The sequence below is a fragment of the Mauremys mutica genome, chromosome 2 (assembly GCF_020497125.1).
Source record: "Mauremys mutica isolate MM-2020 ecotype Southern chromosome 2, ASM2049712v1, whole genome shotgun sequence".
NCBI lineage: Eukaryota > Metazoa > Chordata > Testudines > Geoemydidae > Mauremys > Mauremys mutica.
In genome coordinates this window covers 267,306,356-267,330,443 of record NC_059073.1, presented here as the reverse complement: position 1 = coordinate 267,330,443, position 24,088 = coordinate 267,306,356, and the positions used below count along the sequence as shown (strand labels likewise).

General features: G+C 41.0%; 1 protein-coding gene across 1 annotated transcript in view; it reads left to right on the top strand.

Moving 5' to 3' along the window:
- Positions 1-24,088, top strand: part of NRP1 (neuropilin 1) — a 140,239-nt gene that overhangs the window by 80,841 nt on the left and 35,310 nt on the right. The window contains exons 7-9 of the mRNA XM_045007919.1: positions 348-514; positions 19,718-19,873; positions 23,302-23,446. Of these exons, the coding sequence (XP_044863854.1) occupies positions 348-514; positions 19,718-19,873; positions 23,302-23,446 (468 nt within the window). The remainder of the gene's footprint in view (positions 1-347; positions 515-19,717; positions 19,874-23,301; positions 23,447-24,088) is intronic.

The following is a 24,088-nucleotide window of genomic DNA, read 5'->3' as shown; positions in this document are numbered from 1 at the left end:
TAGGTTAAGCATACATTGTTTTATGTTATAAATCCACCCACAGAAGTATTTTGCTATCCTAGGAAAGAGAATTTGATTGTCCTGTATTGAAATGGCTACAATGCTGGGCTAAAAATATTTGTATAGATTATTATTGCAGGAATTGCCATGACAACTCAAGTGACAGCGTTAAGAATGACACTACAAGCCCAGTCCTGCCTCAGTTAAAGTTACTAAAGAATTCAAAGTCACATACAAAAAAAAATCTTTAGGTTTTCATACTCAGAACAGGAAAACATGTTCTCATTCTCCTGAGACTAAACTGAAATAGCTGACTATAGTAATTATGGTAATTTATTTTTCTTCAGATTTCCAGTGCATGGAACCACTAGGTATGGAATCAGGAGAAATTCACTCTGACCAAATCACTGTCTCCTCCCAGTATAGCACCAACTGGTCTTCAGAAAGGTCCCGGCTAAATTACGCTGAAAATGGATGGACCCCTGGAGAAGATTCCAGTAGAGAATGGATACAGGTATGAAGATTATGTTGCAGAGACAATATTAATAAAACTCTATGGAGTGCATTCAAGTTGACAATGGAAAATGTAAAGAATATACAAAATAATACAGTAAAATATTTGTGCATAATGTAAGAACTGTAGCAAGTGACTATCTTACATTTCCTATTACACACACACAAAAAAGACTGACTCCCGAAGGTATAACAAAGAAAAGGTCAAGAAGATTAATTCTTTTGCTTCCTGCGTCTATTGTTTTTTCAGTCTTCTGGGCACAAATAACAGAGATTTTGGTTTAGTGGAAAAGTCAATATTAGTTTAACATACACTTAAAGTGAAGTGGTCCAGTAAACTGAGCATGTGCTATCCCTCTAACTGATAATACCTAGAGTTATGTGGTACCATGCTTAATGGACTAGAATTTCACCTCTTAAGGCCTGAATCCAAATCTAGGTTATGTCAGAAATTAAATGAGTTCACTGTTCCCAATCTTGCCCTTAGTAACTATTCTTCCATATCACAAAACAAAACATTCTTTAGTATGACTGGTAATCTTGTTGCCAAAGAACTATTGATATAAGCCCTGGTCCTGCAAACACTTATGCACCTGAAGACTCTCATTGGGTTCAGTGGGACTACTCATGTTTTAAAGCAGTGGTCCCCAACCTTTTCGTCTGGCGGGCACCAGACGAAGGACCGTGGCGGCGGTGGAGCATCCGCTGAAATGCAGCTGAATTTCTGCGGCGTTTCGGTGGCAACACCTCTCAATGACGTCGCTTGTCGGCGGCAAGTGGCGTCATCGAGAGGCGTCGCCGCCGAAATGCTGCAGAAATTCGGTGGCATTTCAGCGGATGCTCCACCGGGCGCCCGCAGGCACCGCGTTGGGGATACCTGTTTTAAAGTATTTGCAAGATCAGGTCCACAGTTTGCTGGTCACATCATTCCTGAACATGTTAGATGTATTTGTATTAATTATTGTGGAATAAAACCAAATAAATTCATTTTAGAAGACTAATACTAATATTTATATACTCATTATCACACACACACAAAAATACAAACTTATCTGCATTATTTGAGTCTTTTTAACTTCTTGCCTTAATTGTGACCCAAACTCTGTTGCTCACAGCAACAGCGAGAAGTTTCACTTATGTCAGATTAATAATGCTGTATTTAAGGCTTACAGCAGATTAAATATGTGGAGCTCTCTTTCTGCTTCTGTTGTTTTTCATAGGAAATTACTAACTGACATACAAAAACAATGCATCATTAGGCATCAACAAGAATGTTCACGTTGCTGCTTCCTGTGAGGTTTGCAATGTGCAAGAAAGCTTAAAAGCATGTTGAGCAGTAGTCAGTAAGGGGAAGCAAGAAAGGAAAATTCTTACATTTCTGATTCTTTGCACACAATGGGACTCTCAAGAGTCCTACTTAAGAGGCCCAGACATATCCTGAATTGCTGGAAACTTGCTAATTGTAAGTGATGGACTTAGTAATACTTGAATGTGGCAAAAAAGCAGTTGATTCTTATTCCCTTAACTAGCCATAAATAAGAGTTAAAACCTCCCAATCTTTACCTAAGAAGTAATAGGCTTGGTATTAATCAATGCTGCTTGAAATCCATGGAATGTGTATGGGGAAAGAGTGGAATGCATCAGAATCAAATTCCATGTGTTTCATCTGTTTGTATGGCTGTCTTTCTTTCTTTCTTTCTGTCACTTATGCATTTGTTGCTGCATAATCAAAACAAGCAGGTTAGTCAAATCTAATCCATGTGGTTTATGTGCTTTATTCACTTATAGTAATTACATATATATAGTTTAATCCCTTAACTGAAGAACTAGATTTTTCCAGGAAAAAGGTTTTTTTTTTAAATGTTTTATTTTTTGATAACAAAAACATAACAAAATGGATTCAGTCTTAAACTGCTCTAAGCTTTATGCTTGGGACTTTAAGCCACCTTTCCGTTACCCCAAACCTGGCATAGCCAGGGACCGAAAAAGCCTCAGCATAATTTAGAGTGGCCTCAGGCTGCAGCCCGCTGCTATGCCAGCCAAGAAACTGGTGGAGTGCCATGTGCTCCATATTGGCGCACTGTCAGCTGATCTCTCCCAGGCCCTACCTATACCTGAAGTGGTATAGCCTCAGACAATTTTCCCCGTGTGCTAGGGTCTCCAGGGGGACTTGTCTCTCTGAAGCAGAATTAATCTTAGAGCCATCTGAGCCAAAACAGCTCCATACCCATCCTGCTCCCAATGCAGGGCTGTGTCTAGTTGACATGACTGAGCCCATAACATAAAATCCTATTAAAAGATTCGTTATACTACATATGAAAACTCCACTCAACCTGCACGTTGTAGAGGAGCTCTACATTGCAGGTCTCTGCAATTCACCAGAGAGGGGGTATGTGGCTGGGGCAGGAGCATGCAAACAGCACAGATGTACACATCCAAACTCTGTGGGTCTCTTTCTGATTTACACTAAAGCCCCTTTACACCACTCCAGCAGTGTAAAGAGGCCTCAAAATGGGTGTAAATTTGAGGTCCCTTTACATTGCCAGAGCTTTAGTGTAAAGGAGAATCAGGCCCTGGGAGTGAGGTGGGGAGAAGGAGTAGCACGCATCCATTGCTCCCATCTATATTCTGCAGTGGCAGCAGCCACACAAACTGGCAGCCCAGGCAGATTAGCGAGTTGGAGCCAAGGATTCCATGTCTTGGTCCCGCATCATTTTCAGTAGCTTGATTCCTTTTTCACCCCAATTGGCCCAGGAAGTTTGAAATGCAAGAAGACACAAGTGACTGATTTTAAATGATCATCGGTATTATGATCATATTTATTTATTTAATTACATACTGAGGAACAACAAGCTAGGTGCTTTCCACTAAAGTCAGTTGAAATTGCTGAGTCAGCTGCTCAGCACTTTTCAATATCAGATACCTCAACATGTACTTAGGCAGCCATTTGTGAAAATCTTGAATGTTGTGTATTATGATTCAACGTCCTTTGGTGATGCTTGTAATAAACCTGTGTTGCAGGATTTTACCTGAATAAAGCCTGGTCCATCAATGGCTAATAGCCAGGATGGGCAGGGATAGTGTTTCTAGCCTCTGTTTGCCAGAAGCTGGGAATGGGCGACAGGGGATGGATCACTTGATCATTACCTGTTCTGTTCATTCCCTCTGGGGCACCTGGCATTGGCCACTGTCAGAAGACAGGATACTGGGCTAGATGGACCTTTGGTCTGACATAGTATGGCCATTCTTATGTTCTTATACTGACTACACACAGTAGGAACTCTAGGATTCAGAGAACCAGCAAAACCACTGATATCTCAGTGTTGAACCTGAAATTAAGCCCTGGTCTACACTGGGGTGGGGGGAAGAATTGATCTAAGTAACACAACTTCAGCTATGTGAATAATGTAGCTGAAGTCGACGTACTTAGATCTGCTCACCGCAGGACTGCTGCTGCTCCCCCGTTGACTCTGCCTGCACCTCTCATGGAGGTGGAATATAGGAGTCGACAGGAGAGTGATCGGGGTCGATTTATCATGTCTAGACTAGACGTGATTCATAGATTCATAGACTCTAGGACTGGAAGGGACCTCGAGAGGTCATCGAGTCCAGTTCCCCACCCTCATGGCAGGACCAAATACTGTCTAGACCATCCCTGACAGACATTTATCTAACCTACTCTTAAATATCTCCAGAGATGGAGATTCCACAACCTCCCTAGGCAATTTATTCCAGTGTTTACCTACCCTAACAGTTAGGAACTTTTTCCTAATGTCCAACCTAAATCTCCCTTGCTGCAGTTTAAGCCCATTGCTTCTTGTTCTATCATTAGAGGCTAAGGTGAACAAGTTTTCTCCCTCCTCCTGATGACACCCTTTTAGATACCTGAAAACTGCTATCATGTCCCCTCTCAGTCTTCTCTTTTCCAAACTAAACAAACCCAATTCTTTCAGCCTTCCTTCGTAGGTCATATTCTCAAGACCTTTAATCATTCTTGTTGCTCTTCTCTGGACCCTCTCCAATTTCTCCACATCTTTGTTGAAATGCGGTGCCCAGAACCGGACACAATACTCCAGTTGAGGCCTAACCAGCGCAGAGTAGAGCGGAAGAATGACTTCTCATGTCTTGCTCACAACACACCTGTTAATGCATCCCAGAATCACGTTTGCTTTTTTTGCAACAGCATCACACTGTTGACTCATATTTAGCTTGTGGTCCACTATAACCCCTAGTTCCCTTTCTGCCGTACTCCTTCCTAGACAGTCTCTTCCCATTCTGTATGTGTGAAACTGATTGTTCCTTCCTAATGATAAGTCAACCCTTGCTGGATCGATTGCTGCCTGCCGAACTGGCAGAAAGTGTAGACACACCCTAAGTTGAAACCACTTCTCTTATAATACTAGCTGGATAAAGATCCACTGCTTTAAGATTTTCAAAAATGCATGTATTTATTGACCCAGTCAAACTTGTAAGACCCCAATTTATGCATGAACAGTTAGGTGGCTAAGTGGCCATGTCTGCCTTTGAAGGTGGGGGAGTGGGGCAGTATCTTTTATTGGACCAATTTCTGTTGAAGAGACAGACAAGCTTTTGAGCTTGAAAATTTGTCGCTCTCACCAACAGAAGTTGGTCCAATAAAAGATATCGCTTCACCAACCTAGTTTCTCTAATATCCTGGGACTGACATAGCTACAACATCATTTTAAATTCTTGATACACATATGCAAATCAGGTGTATAAATGAGATGTGTGCAGCTGTATATATGCAAAGGTGTTTGAAAATGTAGCCCTAATTATTTATTTCCTTGCTTTGCCATTCTTTGTATGTGGCAAATACCACTAATCTCCTTTCCCTTCTTTTCCCCTCCCTTCAAGGTTAATATTTTTGCTAAAAGAAAAAATCCAGTTCCATATCTGGAGAGGGACATCTAGAGGGCATATGATATGATTGTTTTCCTTGAGGTGTTAATGTCTCTGGGACCATTTCACTGAAGAAAATTAGCAAAATGGTGGCTGCTTGTAATATTTCATTGAACAAAGATCTGCGTGAATTCCAGCTGTGGACATATGATCTATTCTTCAGTAGGAAAACTAGATTCTCCCTTTGTGCCCATAAAATATTTCTCACTAACTCTTAAGCTCAGCTGAACATCAGCTGCACACCCTCCTGTGCTAAATGAATGCTTTCTTTTATTTTTCATTTTGAAATATATGTCAAAAGCTCAGACAAAAGATCAACAGCAAAACTACATCTCACACAGCTTTTTCTCCACTTCTTGTTACTCTTTTACAAATGTTTAAAATTTGCTGAAATAACTTGAACCTAGGGGTGACCATATTATCTCCAGTGGAGTCAGCCTGGGCTGAGTTTCTTCCAGTGCATTTTAAATGATCATAAATATTTTCTATTAATATACAAATAAGAATAGAATTAAGACATGAAAGGAATGTATGCAACAATGGTTACCAAAAATAGGCCTTAAGTTAGTTAATTGTCCAGTGGAATGTTACTATCTCCTGACCTTAAGCTAAACCTACTTGTTTATTTCACTTATGTTTCACACAGTCCGTTTCCATTTTGTGATTAAATAGGTTTTTTTTTAAATAAATAAAAACCCTTTAATTTAATCATGAGCAAGATACTGCTGTTGAAATGTATGCCAGTGTCCCTTATTAACATATCTTTTCAGGGGAAAAATAGTATAGTGTTTCCATTTCTGTAATCTAAACAACAAACACGTTAATAGGTATCAATTACCAAACAGTTCCAGCTCTTAGAACCAGTAAGAAGGCCAGGGTGAGGGTTCCACATCTGGCTTTAGTGAAATCTGTTCCTGTCTGTGGTATTTAAAATTTAAAGAACTCCTGTTATTGTACAATTGGGAATCCTAGGGGAGTACAATGTTAATGAAATCCATAACATGCAAGGATTTTATGACTGCACTTTCAAAACTTTCCTTTAAAAGGGATGGCTGATTTCTGCCCTAGCACCAGTAATTGGATTTTTACAGAGTACATTTAATGTTCACATTTAGGACCTACAGTTACACTGTGTGTAATGTAATACATGAAATTCTCATATTTAAATGACGTTCCTATCTTGTTTTTGAAGCCCTTGAGCAAAAACCAGGCACTCCTAAACATGACAGGCCTTTACATCTCTGAGCCTCTGTAATAGATCTTAGCCACTTCCCTTCAAGGGAGAACGTAAAAGACTGCAGTGCTACAAAAAGAGCATAATACCAGAGAGGTATGTTAAACAGAAGTCACTGGAGACCAATGTGTGTGTGTGATTTTGAGATTTGTTGCCCATTACTAGTCTCATTGGTGACCTACACTATCAATAGTTCTCATGCCAATACAGCTTTTCAAGCCCTCTGTGGACATTTTTTGCATATATTTACTGCAGAATATGCAAGTTACTATCAAAATATTCCTTCCAATCTCTGTGGAACTATTATTCCTTCCATACAGCTCAGCAATGATGTCTGAGGTGTGTATTTTTCCTTCTTTCTGCCTGGTCAGGCAATGACATCTGTGAGTGCATCTCTTATTCCATCCACCCAGCTGGGCAGGAGTATCGGTGCAATTTCTTCTTCCCTCCACGTAGCTGGACAGTAGCTCTTCAGTGGTGCAATTCTTCTCTCCTGTAACATTTAGCAAGCCCTCTACACGCAGATTGCTTGCAGAAAAGGGTACAGCATGTCTATCAACTATAAAGTACTTAGACTGAGCAGCAGGCTTCTGGCCATAGAACAGGTCCCCTATTATCCCCCTTTACTCTCTGGTCTGTCTGTCTAGATCAGGGGTAGGCAACCTATGGCATGGGTGCTGAAGGCGGCACGCAAGCTGATTTTCAGTGGCACTCACACTGCCCAGGTCTTGGCCATCGGTTCAGGGGGCTCTGCATTTTAATTTAATTTTAAATGAAGCTTCTTAAACATTTTAAAAACCTTATTTACTTTACATACAACAATAGTGTAGTTATGTATTATAGACTTATAGAAAGAGACCTTCTAAAAACATTAAAATGTATTCCTGGCACACAAAACCTTAAATTAGAGTGAATAAATGAAGACTTGGCACACCACTTCTGAAAGGTTGCTGACCCCTGGTCTAGATTCTTATACCAAACCCATCTCTGTGGCACCTGAGCACCTACTCAGGGTAGTCAATAGGCCCAACTGTCCTCAGGAGGATCAGAAGACATGATACAAAGTGAGTTTCCCAAGGCTTCTGGGGTTTACATGCCTCTTGTGGGCATATAAACCTAAGTCTGAAGTAGGAGGGCAAGAACAGGCCCCTTCAATAACATTGAACCCTCACTAGCCTCTTTTGGTTAAGGTATCTGGTGTGTATTTACTGCTAATTTTCTTGTGCAGAGAAAATATATAGATTGATTTTAAACATTATTGTGTACAGAGTAGTTCAGCAGAATGATAGGGACTTCTGAAATGGAGCTTTCATTCCACATTTGTCTTTATTTCTTTAAATTTGCAGTTATCTATATTCCTATAATATTTATCCCTTTGTAAGTGTGACATAAAAGCATGCAGAACTGATATAAATTGGTGCACAGCAGATTTATTCCTGCAAAAGTTTGAAAATAATTGCATTTCATCATTTGGTGCCTTGGGCATTCAGCTGTGTAACTGGCCTATTTCCTTATCAGGTATTCACTTAAAATACAGTCAGTATTTATATAGGCTGGTGCACAGCACATTAATTTCTTTAACAGCGTTATTCTTACATCAGGCAGTTGTTTAGGTTGGATTTCCTGAGCAAGCTTATCTAAATGTTTCACATGAATGCTTGGGAAAGTATAAACCTTGGTGCCTGTGTTTTTTTGGTTTTGGTTCTTTTGGAGTTTGCATTGCAGTGAAGTGCATCATACTACTGCATGTGATAAGATGAAACCTGGAAAAACTCAGCTTTCAAGTCCTCCCAATCTTTGAAAGGCTGCCTGAGAGCTGAACTTCACAGGCTTTAGTGCCAAGCTTTACCCATCGTTAGGGAGTGCATTGACATGAAAGCACAGTAACTGTCAATTCTTCCCCCTCCCCCTTCTAAGAATACAAGTTATATATTCACTTCATGTCATTTTACAGTTCATAATGGCACTCCAGCGAATTATAACAAGCAATGCTGGCTGTTCAGTTGTGTGAGGAAAGTCATTATGGGTGTCTTATGCTCTTAAGATATGTTTGCATGAAGGTAAAGAATGCTAAAGGAATCTTCCTTTCTGGATATTATTACAGAGTATAGATGGCACAGGCCAGGAGCTGGGTTAATTGACCAGAAGGAAACTGTGACATGGGAATAAATGATGCAATTTGACAAAGGCACATACTGAAACCAGATAGTAGAAGAGCCGCAGAAAGTGTGACATTTGGACTGTTTCAAGCATTTAAATTAGCCAGTTCAAGTCAAGAGAACCCCCCGGCCTTGCCATTGTCCCTGGGAAGTCAGAGTGGTGAGGGGACACTCACGGTACTGCACAAGATTCTTTGCTGTAACAAACCATGATAGGTACAGTCTGCAGTATGACAGACAAACCTTCCTACCCCCCGTTGACCTTGACAGCCAGCCTTGATATAGTGGGATCCTATGGGCCTTAGGGGGCAATCCTATCTCCAGCATATGGGAGCATGCCAAGGCTGCACTTGTAGCCTTAGGCTACTCTGGTCATGTCACCCATTATGGAGAAGCCAGTATAATCAGCACCTACTAGCTATGCACATTCTTCCCAGCCTAGCTCCAGATCTCCATGTGCCAGGGTGTTCTTCTCACTGCTAGAATGGCACCTCCTCCTGGCCATTCTAGGAATTAGTTTCCCAAGGGCAATGTGCCTTCACATAGTTGCACACCATCTCTCTGCTTCTCTCACTCCACAAGCTGCTGCTGCCTCTTTGTGACTTGACCCTCCAGCCAGCTCACTATATGCATTTTCCCCCTTCAGGGCTATCAAAGTCTTTCTTCAGCAATCTTAGGCAGTCTTTCCATTCACCACCTCATTGCCACTTCCTCAGTCCTAGGCAATCTTCCCACTCGCTACCTCAATGGCTAGCAAGGGAACCCAAACTGCCCTCTACTCCGGGTTCTAGTTCAGAGGCCCTCTAATCAGCAGCCCAGGTCTGTTCCATTCTCAACCTTGCTGCCTTTCACAGAATATCAGGGTTGGAAGGGACCTCAGGAGGTCATTTAGTCCAACCCCTGCTCAAAGCAGGACCAATCCCCAGACAGATTTTTGCCCCCAATCCCTAAATGGCCCCTTCAAGGATTGAACTCACAACCCTGGGTTTAGCAGGCCAATACTCAAGCCACTGAGCTATCCCTCCCCCACTTTCCATGAGCCCTTTCCTTACCATCACCTAGCACTCCCCCACTCTGAGTTTGCCACCCTCCCAGGCAGTAACTGCAGACTCCCTAGCTCTGCAGACTCCTCCCTTCTCCCAGAGAGTGACTACAGACTTTCCCAGCAGCCTTTACTGCTGCCAGCTTCCTGGGTTTTTACTAACTCAGCCCACCTCTGCTCAGGTGAGCCTCCTTCTAATTAGGGCTTTCCTCCAACCCTTAATTTTCCCAGCTTGCAGCCTAATTGGTTGATTGGGCCCACCTGTCCTATCTCAGCCCTCTCAGAACCAGTGTGGGAAGTACACACACCCCCCCCACCCCCCCCCCCCCCCCCCCCCCCCGCCATCACATTCCTCCACAGCTGTAAGAAAAAAGCCCCTTTGGAGCCAAACAGAGTCCCTGTGTGGGTTCCTCTAGTTCTCCCTCCCACCATCATGCAGTGGAATCCCACCAGTTCCACTGCAGCCAGGGCCATCTGCAGACATGAAGGAAGGAGCAGGGTTTGACTTTAAGTGCAACAGAAATAAAATTAATCTGCAAGACAGGACAGGTGTCAGACTGCAGCAGTGGCAGAAGGGGGAAGAGAATGATGGAGGGTAACAGTTAGAAATATGGGTCTGTGGGTCAGAACACAGCTGAGGTGTGTTATAATAAGGATAGTTGTTACTGAGCCAGAGACCTTTGTGCCTGTGGGGCTTGTCCATCATTCTGAAGATGATGGACATATTTATTTTACTGCAGAACATCTCACTGAGAATATTAGGCATTTTTGCCTATTCTTTCCACACTTGCACAATGGTATGAAGCTGAGGATTTTATGGGTCTTGTGGGTCCATTCCTATTCCCCCAACCATGCTCCAGGATTTCTGTTGCTGTGTTATTTGCCTCATATGTCCCTGTGTTTCCCTGCCTTTTTGTCTTAGTTTTTGCCACTAGATGACACTTTTATTTACCCAATAGGTAAGGTGGAAGGATAAAGGAGAGACTCTCCATCTAGTAAATACCTGCCCTTCACAAGCCAATTCAACTTCTCTCCCATGTTTTGTTACTCCTCTGCCCCCTGAAGATAGGGAGTGGAGAAGGGTATGTTTCTACAGGGGGAAAGTTCCATTTTTGACTCACCTATGAGAGTTTAATTTTTTTTTCTATTTTTTTTAAATGATCTTCAAAGGGGCATCAGTGTAAACTTTATAGCTGTCTGATAAACAAAGCTTCCAGCACATAGCTGACCAAACATTAAACTGAGACTCACCTCATCTGCTCTCAGGAACAACTGGCTTTTCTTCAGAGACTGTTTACACATAACTTCCAACAACCAGCTGTACCTATGTCACCTGTTCCTTCTCTCCTTTGCAGCCTCCTATGTTGAATGCATTGGTCCAAATTCATTCATGGTGTAGCTTAACTGAAGCTACTCCAGGGATGAGCTTGTCCCATTATGGTATGAATTGAGGCAGCTGCATATTTTAACAAACTATATTAAGGCTGCAGATTATTTTAATACTGAATGAAGTGGCTAAAGTAAAACGCGCTTTAGATTAGGCATTTCCCTTGATCTACCAATACAACTCCGATTAAGGTCAGGTTCTGCTATGGACTGACACAACCCTTGTAGTATGGAAATAATTTTAAAGTGGTATTATCAAGGTTGTTTGGCCAGAAGAATTGATGTCCCTTGTCAGTGGTCCTTTATGTAATGACATCCTTACCTCAGGAAATCTACTCTGGTATTTGCTTTCAGAAACCAAGATGCTAAAGATAGATAGATGTCCCTTTCACATTGCTTGAGGGGAGAAACTTCTGCAGGAACAGGGTGGAGAGCACAGAGAAGTGGAGCAGCAGCTCCATAGCATCATCCCCTGCCCTTGGAAACCCATCAACATGAAATCTGCATGGTTTGAGCTAGACAGGTTGTGCTGGGAGAAGAGCAGGAGTGGGGAACGGCCACTCAACACATCAGGTTCCCTTCAGCTACTGAAAGACTTCCAAGTGAAATCCTCATGGCAATTAATATACCGGTAGTTTGAATTACCATTAACTTCCCTCTGCAATTCCCCCAGCCCCACACTCCCCTCCTTTAGCACCAGGAGAGAGCCAATAGCAGGGCAGATGCTTCAGAAATGCTGTCAGAAGGGAGGAGGGGGCTCAGAGATCATCACTTAGGGCAGTAGTTCTCAACCTATGGCCCGTGGGCCACTTGCGGCCCAATCAGCACAGAGCTGCAGCCCATGTGACATCCTCAGGGCCATACAGGTAGTATTGGATGTGACCCACAATGGTAAATAGGTTGACTTAGGGGTTGGTTACCTATATGACAGGATCTATGCCAATGTTGCTTGGCTTCTGCTGCATTTCCAGATCTCATACCCTGTGGGAATACTAAAACCTCTCTCAATTGAGAGGGAACATACTAAGAACACTGCAAGGTGACCCTTCTATGTATGTACTTTATCCCTCTCTCTCTTTCTCTCTGTTTATAGCATGCCAGTCACCACAGCATCTCACCATAGATACTGGATTTTCCCCCCAAGGAGGAAAGCATGAAGCCTATATATTTTTAAAAGACTTGACTTATTGTTAGGCTAACAGTAAACAAAAAGCAACATGCACCATGTGCTGTGCTAGAAATGGGGAGTCAATTTTTTGGCCTGATAAACTTTACAGCCCCCTTTAAAAGAGAAAAAAATGAATGCAGAAAAAAGTGAGCAATTGCCTGATTTGCAGAGATTGTGCCAAATGTTGAGAAAGCGAGAGCTGCTCACAGATAACAAGAAACTGTGGATATGCCCATGTAACTCATGAGTACTTACCTTCTCCCATGCTCATGAATATCAGGTCTATCTTTGGGCCTCTTCCTGGATGTCAGTGGCTCTATTTGGAAGATCAAGATCTAAGTCAGTAGAAGTTTTATCCATTATAATATACCTCTTCCTCATGCTTACCAATGTCCTCCTACTGCATTAGTGTGGATGGTAAAACAGAAAATAGGGGGCAGCTAAGGTTATTTGTGTGTGTTTACACGGGTACAGTAATGTACTTGGATTCAGAATGCCAAAATGTATTAGGCAACAAGGTCCTGGTACCTATGCCCTATGATACCTCTGGGACGTGATTACCCGTGATTACTGTAACTAGCAAAAGAATGTCACAACAGTGCCGTATAGGTGAAATTCACTGCTTCCCACACAAAGCCCAGCTTCTCACATGGGAAGCAGTTTGACTGGGAGACTTTGGGGTGCTTGCATTTCATTTGTGAGTGTTAGTTACTCATTAACTTTGAAAAAAGTGCTATAATTATGTTCTTTTATTAGAAGAAACCGGTTCTGTAAGTATTGCTATAGAGTTTCCCATTTCTACAGTCTCTAACACAAACTTGGGAAGGTTACATTCAGACTGTACTAAGTACTTGTCTTCATTCCAGATCACAGGATTAAACTCAGGTTTAAAATTAAATGTAAATTACAAATAAGCATTCAAAAACGTTAATTAAAAGTATTAAGTTCTTGAATCATGTATTGCTCAGCAAGGGTTCCTAAGTATCTTAGCTGGAGAAAAGAGCCATTCACATTTTTTCCTTTTTCTGACCTAGTCATTGTACATGTCTTAGGTATTCATCTGCAAGTTAATGCAGAGTTGAAGCAAAGGTTTTCATTTTAAAGTAGTAATATTTCACAATTAGATATGCTTCTTGAAAACGTAAAACAATCTTTTTCTAAAGCACTAGACGTACATCAGCCTTTCTGTTCATTGCTACAGGGCAGTTTCAAATTGCATAAGATGCTGATTACTTAGATTCTGGAGTCCATAGAAATCCAAATACTATTACATTTTCTTCTCTTTGTTATCAGAGTTTATTGTATCTTAGTGCCCAGGTTCTAAGGAGTTATCAGGTATGAGATAACTTAGGGAAAAGGTATTTTTCTGATTCTTCTGAATATAATTATGTTACTTCATGAATTTTTTAAAATATATATTTTAGTAGAACATAGAAAAGGGTATTGAAGACTTATTTCTCAGCATTGTGTATGCAATGAATGCATTTCATAAAATACATTTAGTCCATTTCATCATAACATTGCATTCCCTGTACTTTTAATCCAAACTCTTTTCAAAGACTCACACTATAAATATCACACACAGCTAATGTAGACCAGTGGCAGTGCTTCTCCCACCTCACTAACAGCATTTTTCTTTCACATTTGATCTTTATGCTTTCCATACTGGGGCGATTTGGTATGCTGAATTCTGGAAATGTCTCAAGTTGAAATGCTAGTGTATTAACCTGCTGTACTGAGTCTCTTTTGTTTCTCTTTACCAGAGTGCTGCTTGCCAATTTTTACAACTACAGCAGATTTTACTATTCAAATAGAACCAGATGGAACACCAGTTCAAAGAACATGTCAGAATTAAATATTTCTTTTTAATTAGTTGCTTCTGATTTATGCAAAAAAAATTAACATAAGAGTGGGAGAATGTGCCATGAATCCAGATGCAACACAGCCCACACAAGCATTATCTTTTCTCAGGCAAAAAACAGAGGTCTTTTCTTTTTTCTTTTTGGACTTCATTTTTCTTACACTTTATGCATTTTTCTTTCTTCAGCAAGCACTGTGCTGACAGTTGCTGAAACTCCTTTATACCTTGCAGCCAAACCTTTTCATCCTTTTCCAAAGTTTTCTCGTATAGAAGCTGGTTAATCTGCCTCTAAGAAAAATCTCTCTATACTCAGTACTGTAACACCCCAATGTCAGTGCCTGAATGCAATAGCCTCCTTTACATTTAAGTTTTAATGTTACAAAGCAGCAATGCGGATTTAGGCTCGAAGCTAAGACTGTAAAGAATATTTCAACATTAAAGCAAGGGCAGCTCTTGTTTTGCTGCTGTGATATTTTTGTCCTTTGACACAAATGTTTGCCCCATCATCTGTTTCATACTTACATTGAGTATACATTTCTACTAATGCACTTAGGCCCTGCTCCTGCTGAGGTCAATGAGAAAGCTCCCATTCAGTCCATTCGTGCATGATAGATCCCTCTTTAAGGGCCATACTCTCTCCTTATTCTCCTTATGGCGCTATCATTAATATCAATGGGACTTTTTCACAAAGAGAAAGGATAAATTTTACTCACTTAAAGCCAAAGTGGAAGTCAATGAGTCAAGGAGTAGTACTTTTGTAATGACCCAAATTTCATGGATGAAGACTATTGTAATTAATTTGATTTGCCACGTAAATTAAAAGTTCCTTTAGAGTTTCAATTAAAGGCTGTAACCCATGTGATTTAAATATCGATAAATAAAGGAACTGAATAATAGTTCTACACACAGCATGGGCCAAAGTGATCAATCAAATCAACAGCAGCTAAAAAAAAAGGTATGCTAATGAAAGACAATGCTGATCAACCCTTGCATAAATAGAGTAGTAGATAGTAGGCCAGTGAAGTACCACCATAGTTCATCTGTGTTATCTAAGGAAATGACACAATTCTCTAACAATATTTACTTTGGTATGCAATGTTAAGTGATGAATTATACAGCTTTTCAAGCCACAAGAGATGCTCACAACAAATAGCTTCCTGTTGTTAATCAAACTCTAGCCCTTTGTCCTTTATTTTCTCAGGCTGTTGCCCAGGCCTACAGTAAGGGTGTTAAAAGCTGGTAACAACCATTCCCTTGCCATGACCACCACTGTGGACTGTATTATATTGAGCAAAGTAGATTTTCATTTTGAAAATAAGGCCTTCCTCATTATGACATGATTATCTATGATTATAGGAAGCAGTAATATTCATTTCATGGCTTGCAAGCTACATGCTGCTCTTTAACCAGCAGTTTGCAGAGATTTGCTACATGATTTACTGCACAGTGCTACATATGCTTCTTTGTCCTCCTCCTTAAGTGGTTTTGAAAAAAATATGTGTGCAGCATTTTGCATATCTATATCTCAGGAATGTGACTCCTATAGTTTGTCAGACAATAGTGCAGCTATAAAAAGTATTTTTACTGGATGCTAAGAGGCATTGCAGAATAAATAGTGAGGCAATAGTTCATACATGGAAACAGTCAGCATCTTTCAATATGCTTTCACGGGGCAGGAATTGCTTTAAGAAGTCTTATGCAGTAAGCAAGAACAACTATTTTCCTTTGATAGGACCATTTCTCTCCCAGAAAAATGATATATTTGAGATTTTCCTCATTTCATGCAAGCTAAGGACCCAATCCTTTATACATTTGCTACCAAGTGTAGTGCTTGCTAACATAAGTAATCTCATTGTAACAAGTAACACCCTAAGCAGAGTACATGGGATCAGGCCCTAATGCATTATTTTTAAGAAGGGATATAAGTTTTCATCTGAATGAAGGCAGGGAAAGAGAACAATTGAAATACTATAATCAAAAATAAAATCCTGGTATCGGAAGTGACGTGTCATGATGTCACTATTGTGGATTGTGTAGGCTAACTCAGATAACGGCCACTCAGCCACACAAAGAGCAATAAACTTCTACAAAATAGTTTGCATCCCAGAAAATAAATACCAGATGTTTATTTATCACACACTGAGTGAAATGTCAAATAATTTTAGTGAATGCATTTGATGTTCAGCTTCAGATGTACAGTCTTTCATCACCACATCCTTCCACAGTTCAAATTAACGCGAAACAGAAGTTCTTCAAACCAACGTACCAAAATACAACTAGTATAAAACAAAAAGCCAGCTGTCAAATAATCTATCACAAATGGAGATGGGCTGACTGAGTTAGAGAAAAATGGGCAATCTCTGTACATTAATGTTTTGAAGCCTTTGTGGAAAAGTGAGCATACTGTCATACACAAACCCTACTGGAAAGTGTAGGTACAGCTGTTCTTATATGCTCAACCCCAAAAGCATAAGAAATGATGACATGGCTGTCCTTGAAGTATTGCCCTCTGAAGATGGTTCTTCTGGAAATTCTAACACTGAGCATCCATGTCTGACCAGAGTTATCTTTTTGGTATCTTCAGTTAGTTGCCAGTGGGTAGTAGGAATTTGGATATAGGTTGAAATTCACCTCTGTGCAGAGGCCTATGCAACACTTAAACCCTTTGCACAGAGGTGAATTTCGCCAATAGAGCCCTTCTCTAAACAGATTGTAAAGCTTTATGGTCATCTTTGATGAACGTTAGAAAGAAAAACGCAGTTTTGGATATCTCAAAGTGATTAATATGAGAATTCGGTGATGGGGAGTTTAAAAGCACGGGAGGACATATTATGCAGGTTCTAGGGTTGTTTCCACCTTTTTTATGTTATTGTTATCACCTCAGCTAGTAAGAAGGTTTCATAAACATGGTTTTGAAGGTCTGGTTTGAGGACAATAATTGTTTGCTTCAGAGTCAAACGTTTCCCTTAGCCTCTTATGTTAAGTTTTAGCTTGGCTTCAAATATCTAGAACTCTCGTAACAGACTGTTGCTTGACTTCATTCAAAATGAATTATTGACTGTATGTTAAAAAATAAAAAAAAAACCACTAGAGTCATTTCAAATCAGCTGGAACTGTACATGCTTAGGACCCTAATCATTTCAAACCTGAAGAGCTGTTGGAAATTTTAAGAGAAGCAGTTCATTTAAATAACTCAGCACTACACTCCCTCAGACTTCCAGATTTTCAAGTGCACTTCAGCTTGGAAGTGAATGTGATATTGGACATGACTCTGTGTAGCACACTTTACAATCAGCAGAGTACAATTCTGAGAGCATTTCAAGTTAAGTTGAGATTGCTCTGTGCAATGATACCCAGACTCCCCCATGAACTTTCAGATTGTAGCAAACTAACATTTGAGGCTCTCCAGTAACTTTAAATCACTTGATTGTTTTTGTAAGACAGTGTTGGGATTTTTTTTTAAGAGAGAGAGAGAGAATTTTTTTTCCTATTACAAACAAATCTTTGCAGCATTTCATCCCTAGAAATTCAGATGCAGGGACTTCTTTTGATTCATCAAACTAAAATGCAAGTATTGGCATTACCAGCCTTAAAAACCATGGCAGAGACAAGGATTTTGCACTGAAAGCCAGCACTATTCTTCCCACACAGGGCTACTGTTCTTTTGTTGCAGGACTTCAAAATGACATATATGACATGGAAATCGAAATAGCAGCTACCCTGTCCTGAATAACACTTCCTACAGCTATCTGAGAAAGAATGCAGAGCATATTGATTTAGCCACTCCGGTGCCTTTGGGTGTATGACATACATCCAGGAAAAAGGATGCTTGTGGAACACTGGAGACATACATTCTGCATCCTGCATGCTTTGAAAAAAATGAAAAAGCCTGAGACATGCATGGGACATTAGCACAAGACGAGTTAATTCAGTCTATTAATGTCTGGGCATTAGGATATTATGCTGTAGCTGGGAAAAGGGGTTCAATAGGGATTTGTACAGGAACCAAATATTTGAGCAATTTATTCCTTAATGGTAGCTGTATTGCCACAATATACAAGAAAACTTTTTTTTCTTTTATAGTGACATTTTTAAGTTTTAGTGACATATGTTGACTAGGAACATAATTTTATCAATCTCACTCCTACAGAATTAATTATAAAGACTCATGTGACTGTTATAAATCTGTCTACCTTAGGGTTTTATAGTGCTGCCCATCACTGTAGTGATGGGCAGTGATGCTGCCCATCACTGGGCACTTTCCACATACAATCAGTAGCAACAGCACTGGTGGACTTCATGGAGCCTCTGTCTTTTGTTCCTTCTAGGGGAGTAAATTAGTAGGGCTAATATTTTGTGAATAACTATGTTTCTTATATTGAAATGAAATAAATTGTTATAAGAGGCAAAAGCTAGAGTCCAGCTTTTTGGAAGGCGGGTTAATGATCTCAATTTTAATTAGCACTTCTTACTGTTTTGCACAAAGACAGAAAATAAGGAAAGAATAAAAGTTATGGAGTTATGATTATCGACCTACTTGTTAGAAACCATCTTGGTTGCCCTCAACCCTTTGGATGCTGTTTGGATGAGGGAGGGAGCGAGAATGCATCTAACACACACTATATATATATACTGCATAGATATGCACGTAGAGTGGCATTCATTTCCCCAGCAGTCTGGAAAATGTCAGTATGGCTATATCTACACCTAAAATGCTAACGGCACAGCTGTAGCACTTCAGTATAGACACTTATTACAGCAATGGGAGGGGTTCTGCTCTCTCTGTAGTAAAACCACTTCCCTGAGAGGGGGCAGCTAGGTTGATGGAAGAATTCTTCCATCGACCTAGCACTGTCTACACGAGGACTTAGTTCGGGTTAACTACATTGTGGATTTTTCACACCGCTGAGCAATGTAGCTGGATCAATCGAATTTTCTAGCATAGACCAGCCCTGAATTCTAATGATTCAACTGCACTGTGTTTGTCAGAACAGGTATTTACCAAGGATTTTTACAAATAAGTTTATCAGGGACTGTCTTTTTGTTCTGTGTACAACACTTAGCACAATGGTGTCCTGGTCCATGAGTGAGGCTCGTAGTCACTGCAATAATAAATAATAATAGTTCCTGGAGCATGATCCATTAAAGTTGATGGGAGTCTGTGGTGCCTCTCTGATATATGAAAGAGAACCGTTTAGTATATACCTATTCACTGAAAAGGAAGATGTTTTCACATACTATCATAATATAGTTTAGGAATAAATTGATGCACAGTCACAGATAAGGAGCTACAGGCCACATTGCCATCAATAACAGGATATTTTTCTTTTTTTATTAACCCCTTATGCTCCTTTGGAAACAAGGCTGTTTTCTGCTATCATAACATTATTATGCTCTAAACAGATTGTCCACATCTCCATATTTGTTATCACAGGTAGACCTAGGCCTTCTCCGATTTGTCTCTGGCATTGGGACCCAGGGAGCCATCTCAAAGGAAACTAAGAAAAAATATTATGTGAAATCATACCGAGTAGATGTCAGCTCCAATGGAGAAGACTGGATTACACTTAAAGAGGGAAATAAACCTTTGGTAAGTCTTTTCCATTTCACCTCACTCTTGCCAAGTAGTAAACCATCATAGTAGCTACAGTAATGAGAAAGGAAGGATGATCAAGGGCTTAAGGCCCAAGCCTGGGATGTGGGAAACCCAAATGCAATTCCCTGCCTCACAACAGACTTCCTGTGTGACCTTGGGTAAATCGTTTTAGTCGCTCTGTGTCTCAGCTCCCCATTGTACAATAGGGATAATAGTACTTCCCTCCTTCACAAAAGTGCTAGGAAATAAATTCGTTAAAAGATTGTGAGGCTCTTAGGGTATATCTACACTGCAGTTAGACATAGCTGGCCCAAGCCAGCTGACTCGGGCTTGTGGGGCTCGGGCTCAGGGGCTGTTTAATTCCAGTGTAGCTGTTCAGGCTCAGGCTGCAGCTCGAGCTCTGGGACCCTTCCACCTTTCAGGGTCCTAGAGCCCAGGCTCCAGCCTGAGCCTGGACATCTACATCGCAAGTAAACAGCCCATTAGCCCGAGCCCCATGAGCCTGAGTCAGCTGGCATGGCCAGTCGCAGGTGTCTAATTGCAGTGTAGACATACTCTTAGACACTACAGTGATGAGGGTCATATAAGTACCTCAGATAGATGACTATGCCTATCTTTGCAGCCTTATAAAGATTATTAAATCACCTTCCCTACTCCATTTGTCTATGAATTTGCCCTCTCCACCCTCCAGCTGAAACAGTTGTTACCACTTGTAAGAAAAATCCTCATTATCTGCCATCGTGGGCATGAAGGTAATTTGTTTAAGGGCCAAATTCTTCTCACCTTACTCACATGAGTGGTCTGCTCACCCCTACTCACATGCTCACCCAGAAGCCAGTATTCCCAATAATTTCTAATGTGACCTAATGGAAACTGAATTACTCCATGCTGCCTTCTTTCAAGATAGCTGTTTTGAGCAGACACAGCTGTTTAAGTCCTGCCATCGTTATGTAATATAAATATATAAACATATCTATATGATCCTGACATGTCTGTATCTTACAGTCCTATCTCATACCTTCAACAAAAGCGTCCACTCAAAATGATCATAATCTCTATCACTTATGTAGCTGATTCAATCTTCTAAGCACTTTAATGAACAATAATAAATTAATCCTCAAAGCAGCCACTTGACATATTACTTTTATCCCTGTTTTATAAATGAGGGGAAGCTGACAAGGTCAAATGTCACAATGACGGGCCTTGAAAAAAACTTAAATAGAGATATTAAGTGACTCATCCAAAATCATGGAGGAAATCAATGTTGGAGGTGGTATTAGAACTCAGGGGTTCCTGGTTGTTAGTCGTGTGCTCAGAACAAATGCCTCTTTCACAACTAGTCTCAAAATTCAGTCTCCTTGGAAAACTTACAATTTACTTGACTGTTGTACATGCTCTGCTTTGTTTATCAAAAGATTTGACCGCTCTGATTTATTGGTTAGAAGAGTTTAAATTTTTTTTCTAGTCAAAGCAAATCTGATGTAAAACAGCAATGTCATACTGTAGGTAAGAGTACTAAAAAATTTTTTTTTAAATTACATGAACTAAATTTACACCAGGCTGACATTCAATTTTTATATCCCTGATCAAAAACCAAAGGTAGGGGAACTGGGACTATTGATGCAGCAACAAGCTCATGAAACTACACAGCTCTTTGAGGAGGCTTTCATTTTTAAAGGTTTATAGCTATAGCATAACCTGGAGTTCCATGCCTTTTAGTCAGAATCATTGGGCCCATCCAGACTCACCCATTAAGAAAAAACAGACCAATTCTTCTTGGAAAGATTTTGCCGCAAGAAATGGATCAGAAGCTGGACATCAGTCTAGAGGCTCTCCCTAGATAACAAATCCAATACATTAAATTCTTTAATGAATAACTTAGGGTGATGAGCTGATGGCTGCATACAGCTAACCCACCAAATCAATGCAGCAACTGAAAATGACAAACAGGAAAATTGGAATTATGTGTAAGAAACTGTCAACTCTCCCATAAAAGGAGAAGTTCTTACGCCTACATACATTTTAAAAAAACAGGAAATTTTGTCTTCACTCTATTTAAGGAAGAAGCAGGAAACTGAGTCACCTTCTTTGGACTATGACTTTTAGAAGTTTTGGCACTATTACAGAGGAACATGCTTATCAACAAGAAAGCAGAGACCAATACAATATTTATTTGTGGGACTTATTGTTTGACCATTGGCCTAAAGGGTCAAAGACAGGATCCTAGAAGATTGAAAACAATCAGCTATAAGGATTAAACCTCACTATACAAGACAAAAGAAGAACTTTGGTATTTGTTAAGAAGTATTTTACATAAAAGGTCAAAATAAGCAGTATTATTCCCTGCAAAACTCAAGAGTCCAAGTACAAGCAAAGGAATGCACATTTTATCCTGATTCAGTAAAGGAACTTTTATACAACCTAAAATGCAGATAATTCCTCACTGAATTCAGTCCAGAGCTTTGATTCTGAGTCACATGTAAGCAAAGACCCTGGCTCATACTACAGCCTCTTTGCACCAGCTCAGTGAAGCTTAGAAGTTATAAAGCTGCCCTAACCAAGCAGCTGAGGTTTTTTTCCAGCATAGCACAATCCTTGGATGGCACAGACCCAGTATAGCTGGCCCTACATCATGCCCTCCATACAGACTCCCGGCATGAGGAATATGTCAGGAGAAAAGAGGCATTGCCAGACCATTGCTACACTCTGGTGATCCTCAGCTCACCTAATGGTCCCTGAAACTGTTGTATCTGGCTTGGTGGAGGGGGGCCAAACAGGTCCTCATAGGAGTACCTTTACACACACCTAATGTGATGCACTGAGCACAGCTCATCTGAGCATGAGGTTCAGGACCTATCCAATTTATCCCAGGGCTTGGCTACACTCGAAACTTCAAAGCGCTGCCGCGGGAGCACTTTGAAGTGTGAGTGTGGTCGCAGCGCCAGTACTCCACCTCCCCGAGGGGATTAGCTCGCAGCGATGGGAGCCGCGCTCCCAGCGCTGCGGCACTGTTTACACTGGCGCTTTACAGCACTGTATCTTGCAGCGCTCAGGGGGGTGTTTTTTTCACATCCCTGAGCGAGAAACATGCAGCGCTGTAAAGCGCCAGTGTAGCCAAGACCTCAGTCTAACTATAATGGATTAACAATTGCATTCAATATTGTCATGTATATTGTGTCTTTAATTTTCTTCCCAAAGCCCCAGTACAGCGGAGAAACTGTTAAGCACTGGTATGTTATATAGAGGCATCTTCCAGGCTTAGTTGCTTGCAGAAATTATGCTATGAGTATAATGACATATTCCTCCGTGCAAAAAACTTTCAACTTTGGATTGTTGGTATGTGTAAAACACAGAATTATAAACTATATTTAAAAGAAAATATATTAATTTTAAAAAATAGTGTCTTTCCTTTCTTCCTTAAGGTATTTCAAGGGAATGTCAACCCCACTGATGTTATGTATAGGACGTTTCCCAAGCCAGTGTTAGCACGATTTGTTCGGATCAGACCTGCAAGCTGGGAAAATGGGATATCACTGAGATTTGAAGTTTATGGATGTAAGATAACAGGTAGGTATCAGGAAGATTTTGGAAACCTGACATTTGTTGTACTTACATTTGGCACTTTCTTCTTTTTCTTTATAATGATTCTGTTTTCTAAAAAATGACTATTCTTGTAGAGTTGTCAGGTGTCTGGCTTTAGACCAGAACGCCTGGCCAAAAGGAGACCCTGGCAGCGGCTGTTAAAAGTCCGGTCAGTGGCATAGCGAGGCTAAGGCAGATTCTCTGCCTGCCTGGCTCCGCATGGCTCCTGGAAGCAGTGGCATATCCTCCCTCTGCCTTCTAGGCATTGGGGCAGCCAAGGGGCTCCGCACTCTGCCTGCCTGGCTCCGCATGGCTCCTGGAAGCAGTGGCATATCCTCCCTCTGCCTTCTAGGCATTGGGGCAGCCAAGGGGCTCCGCACTCTGCGTCCGCTCTAAGCGCCAGCTCCACGGCCAATGGGAGCTGTGGGGGCAGCACCTGTGGACGGGGCAGCGCGCAGAGCTGCCTGATCATGCCACCGCATAGGACCCAGAGGGGGAACATGCCACTGCTTCCAGGAGCTGCTTGAGCCAAGTGCCACCGGGAGCCTGCACTCCTGACCTCCTCCTGCTCCCCAAACCCCTGCCCCAGCCTTGATCCCCCTCCCACCTTCTGAACCCCTCAGCCCC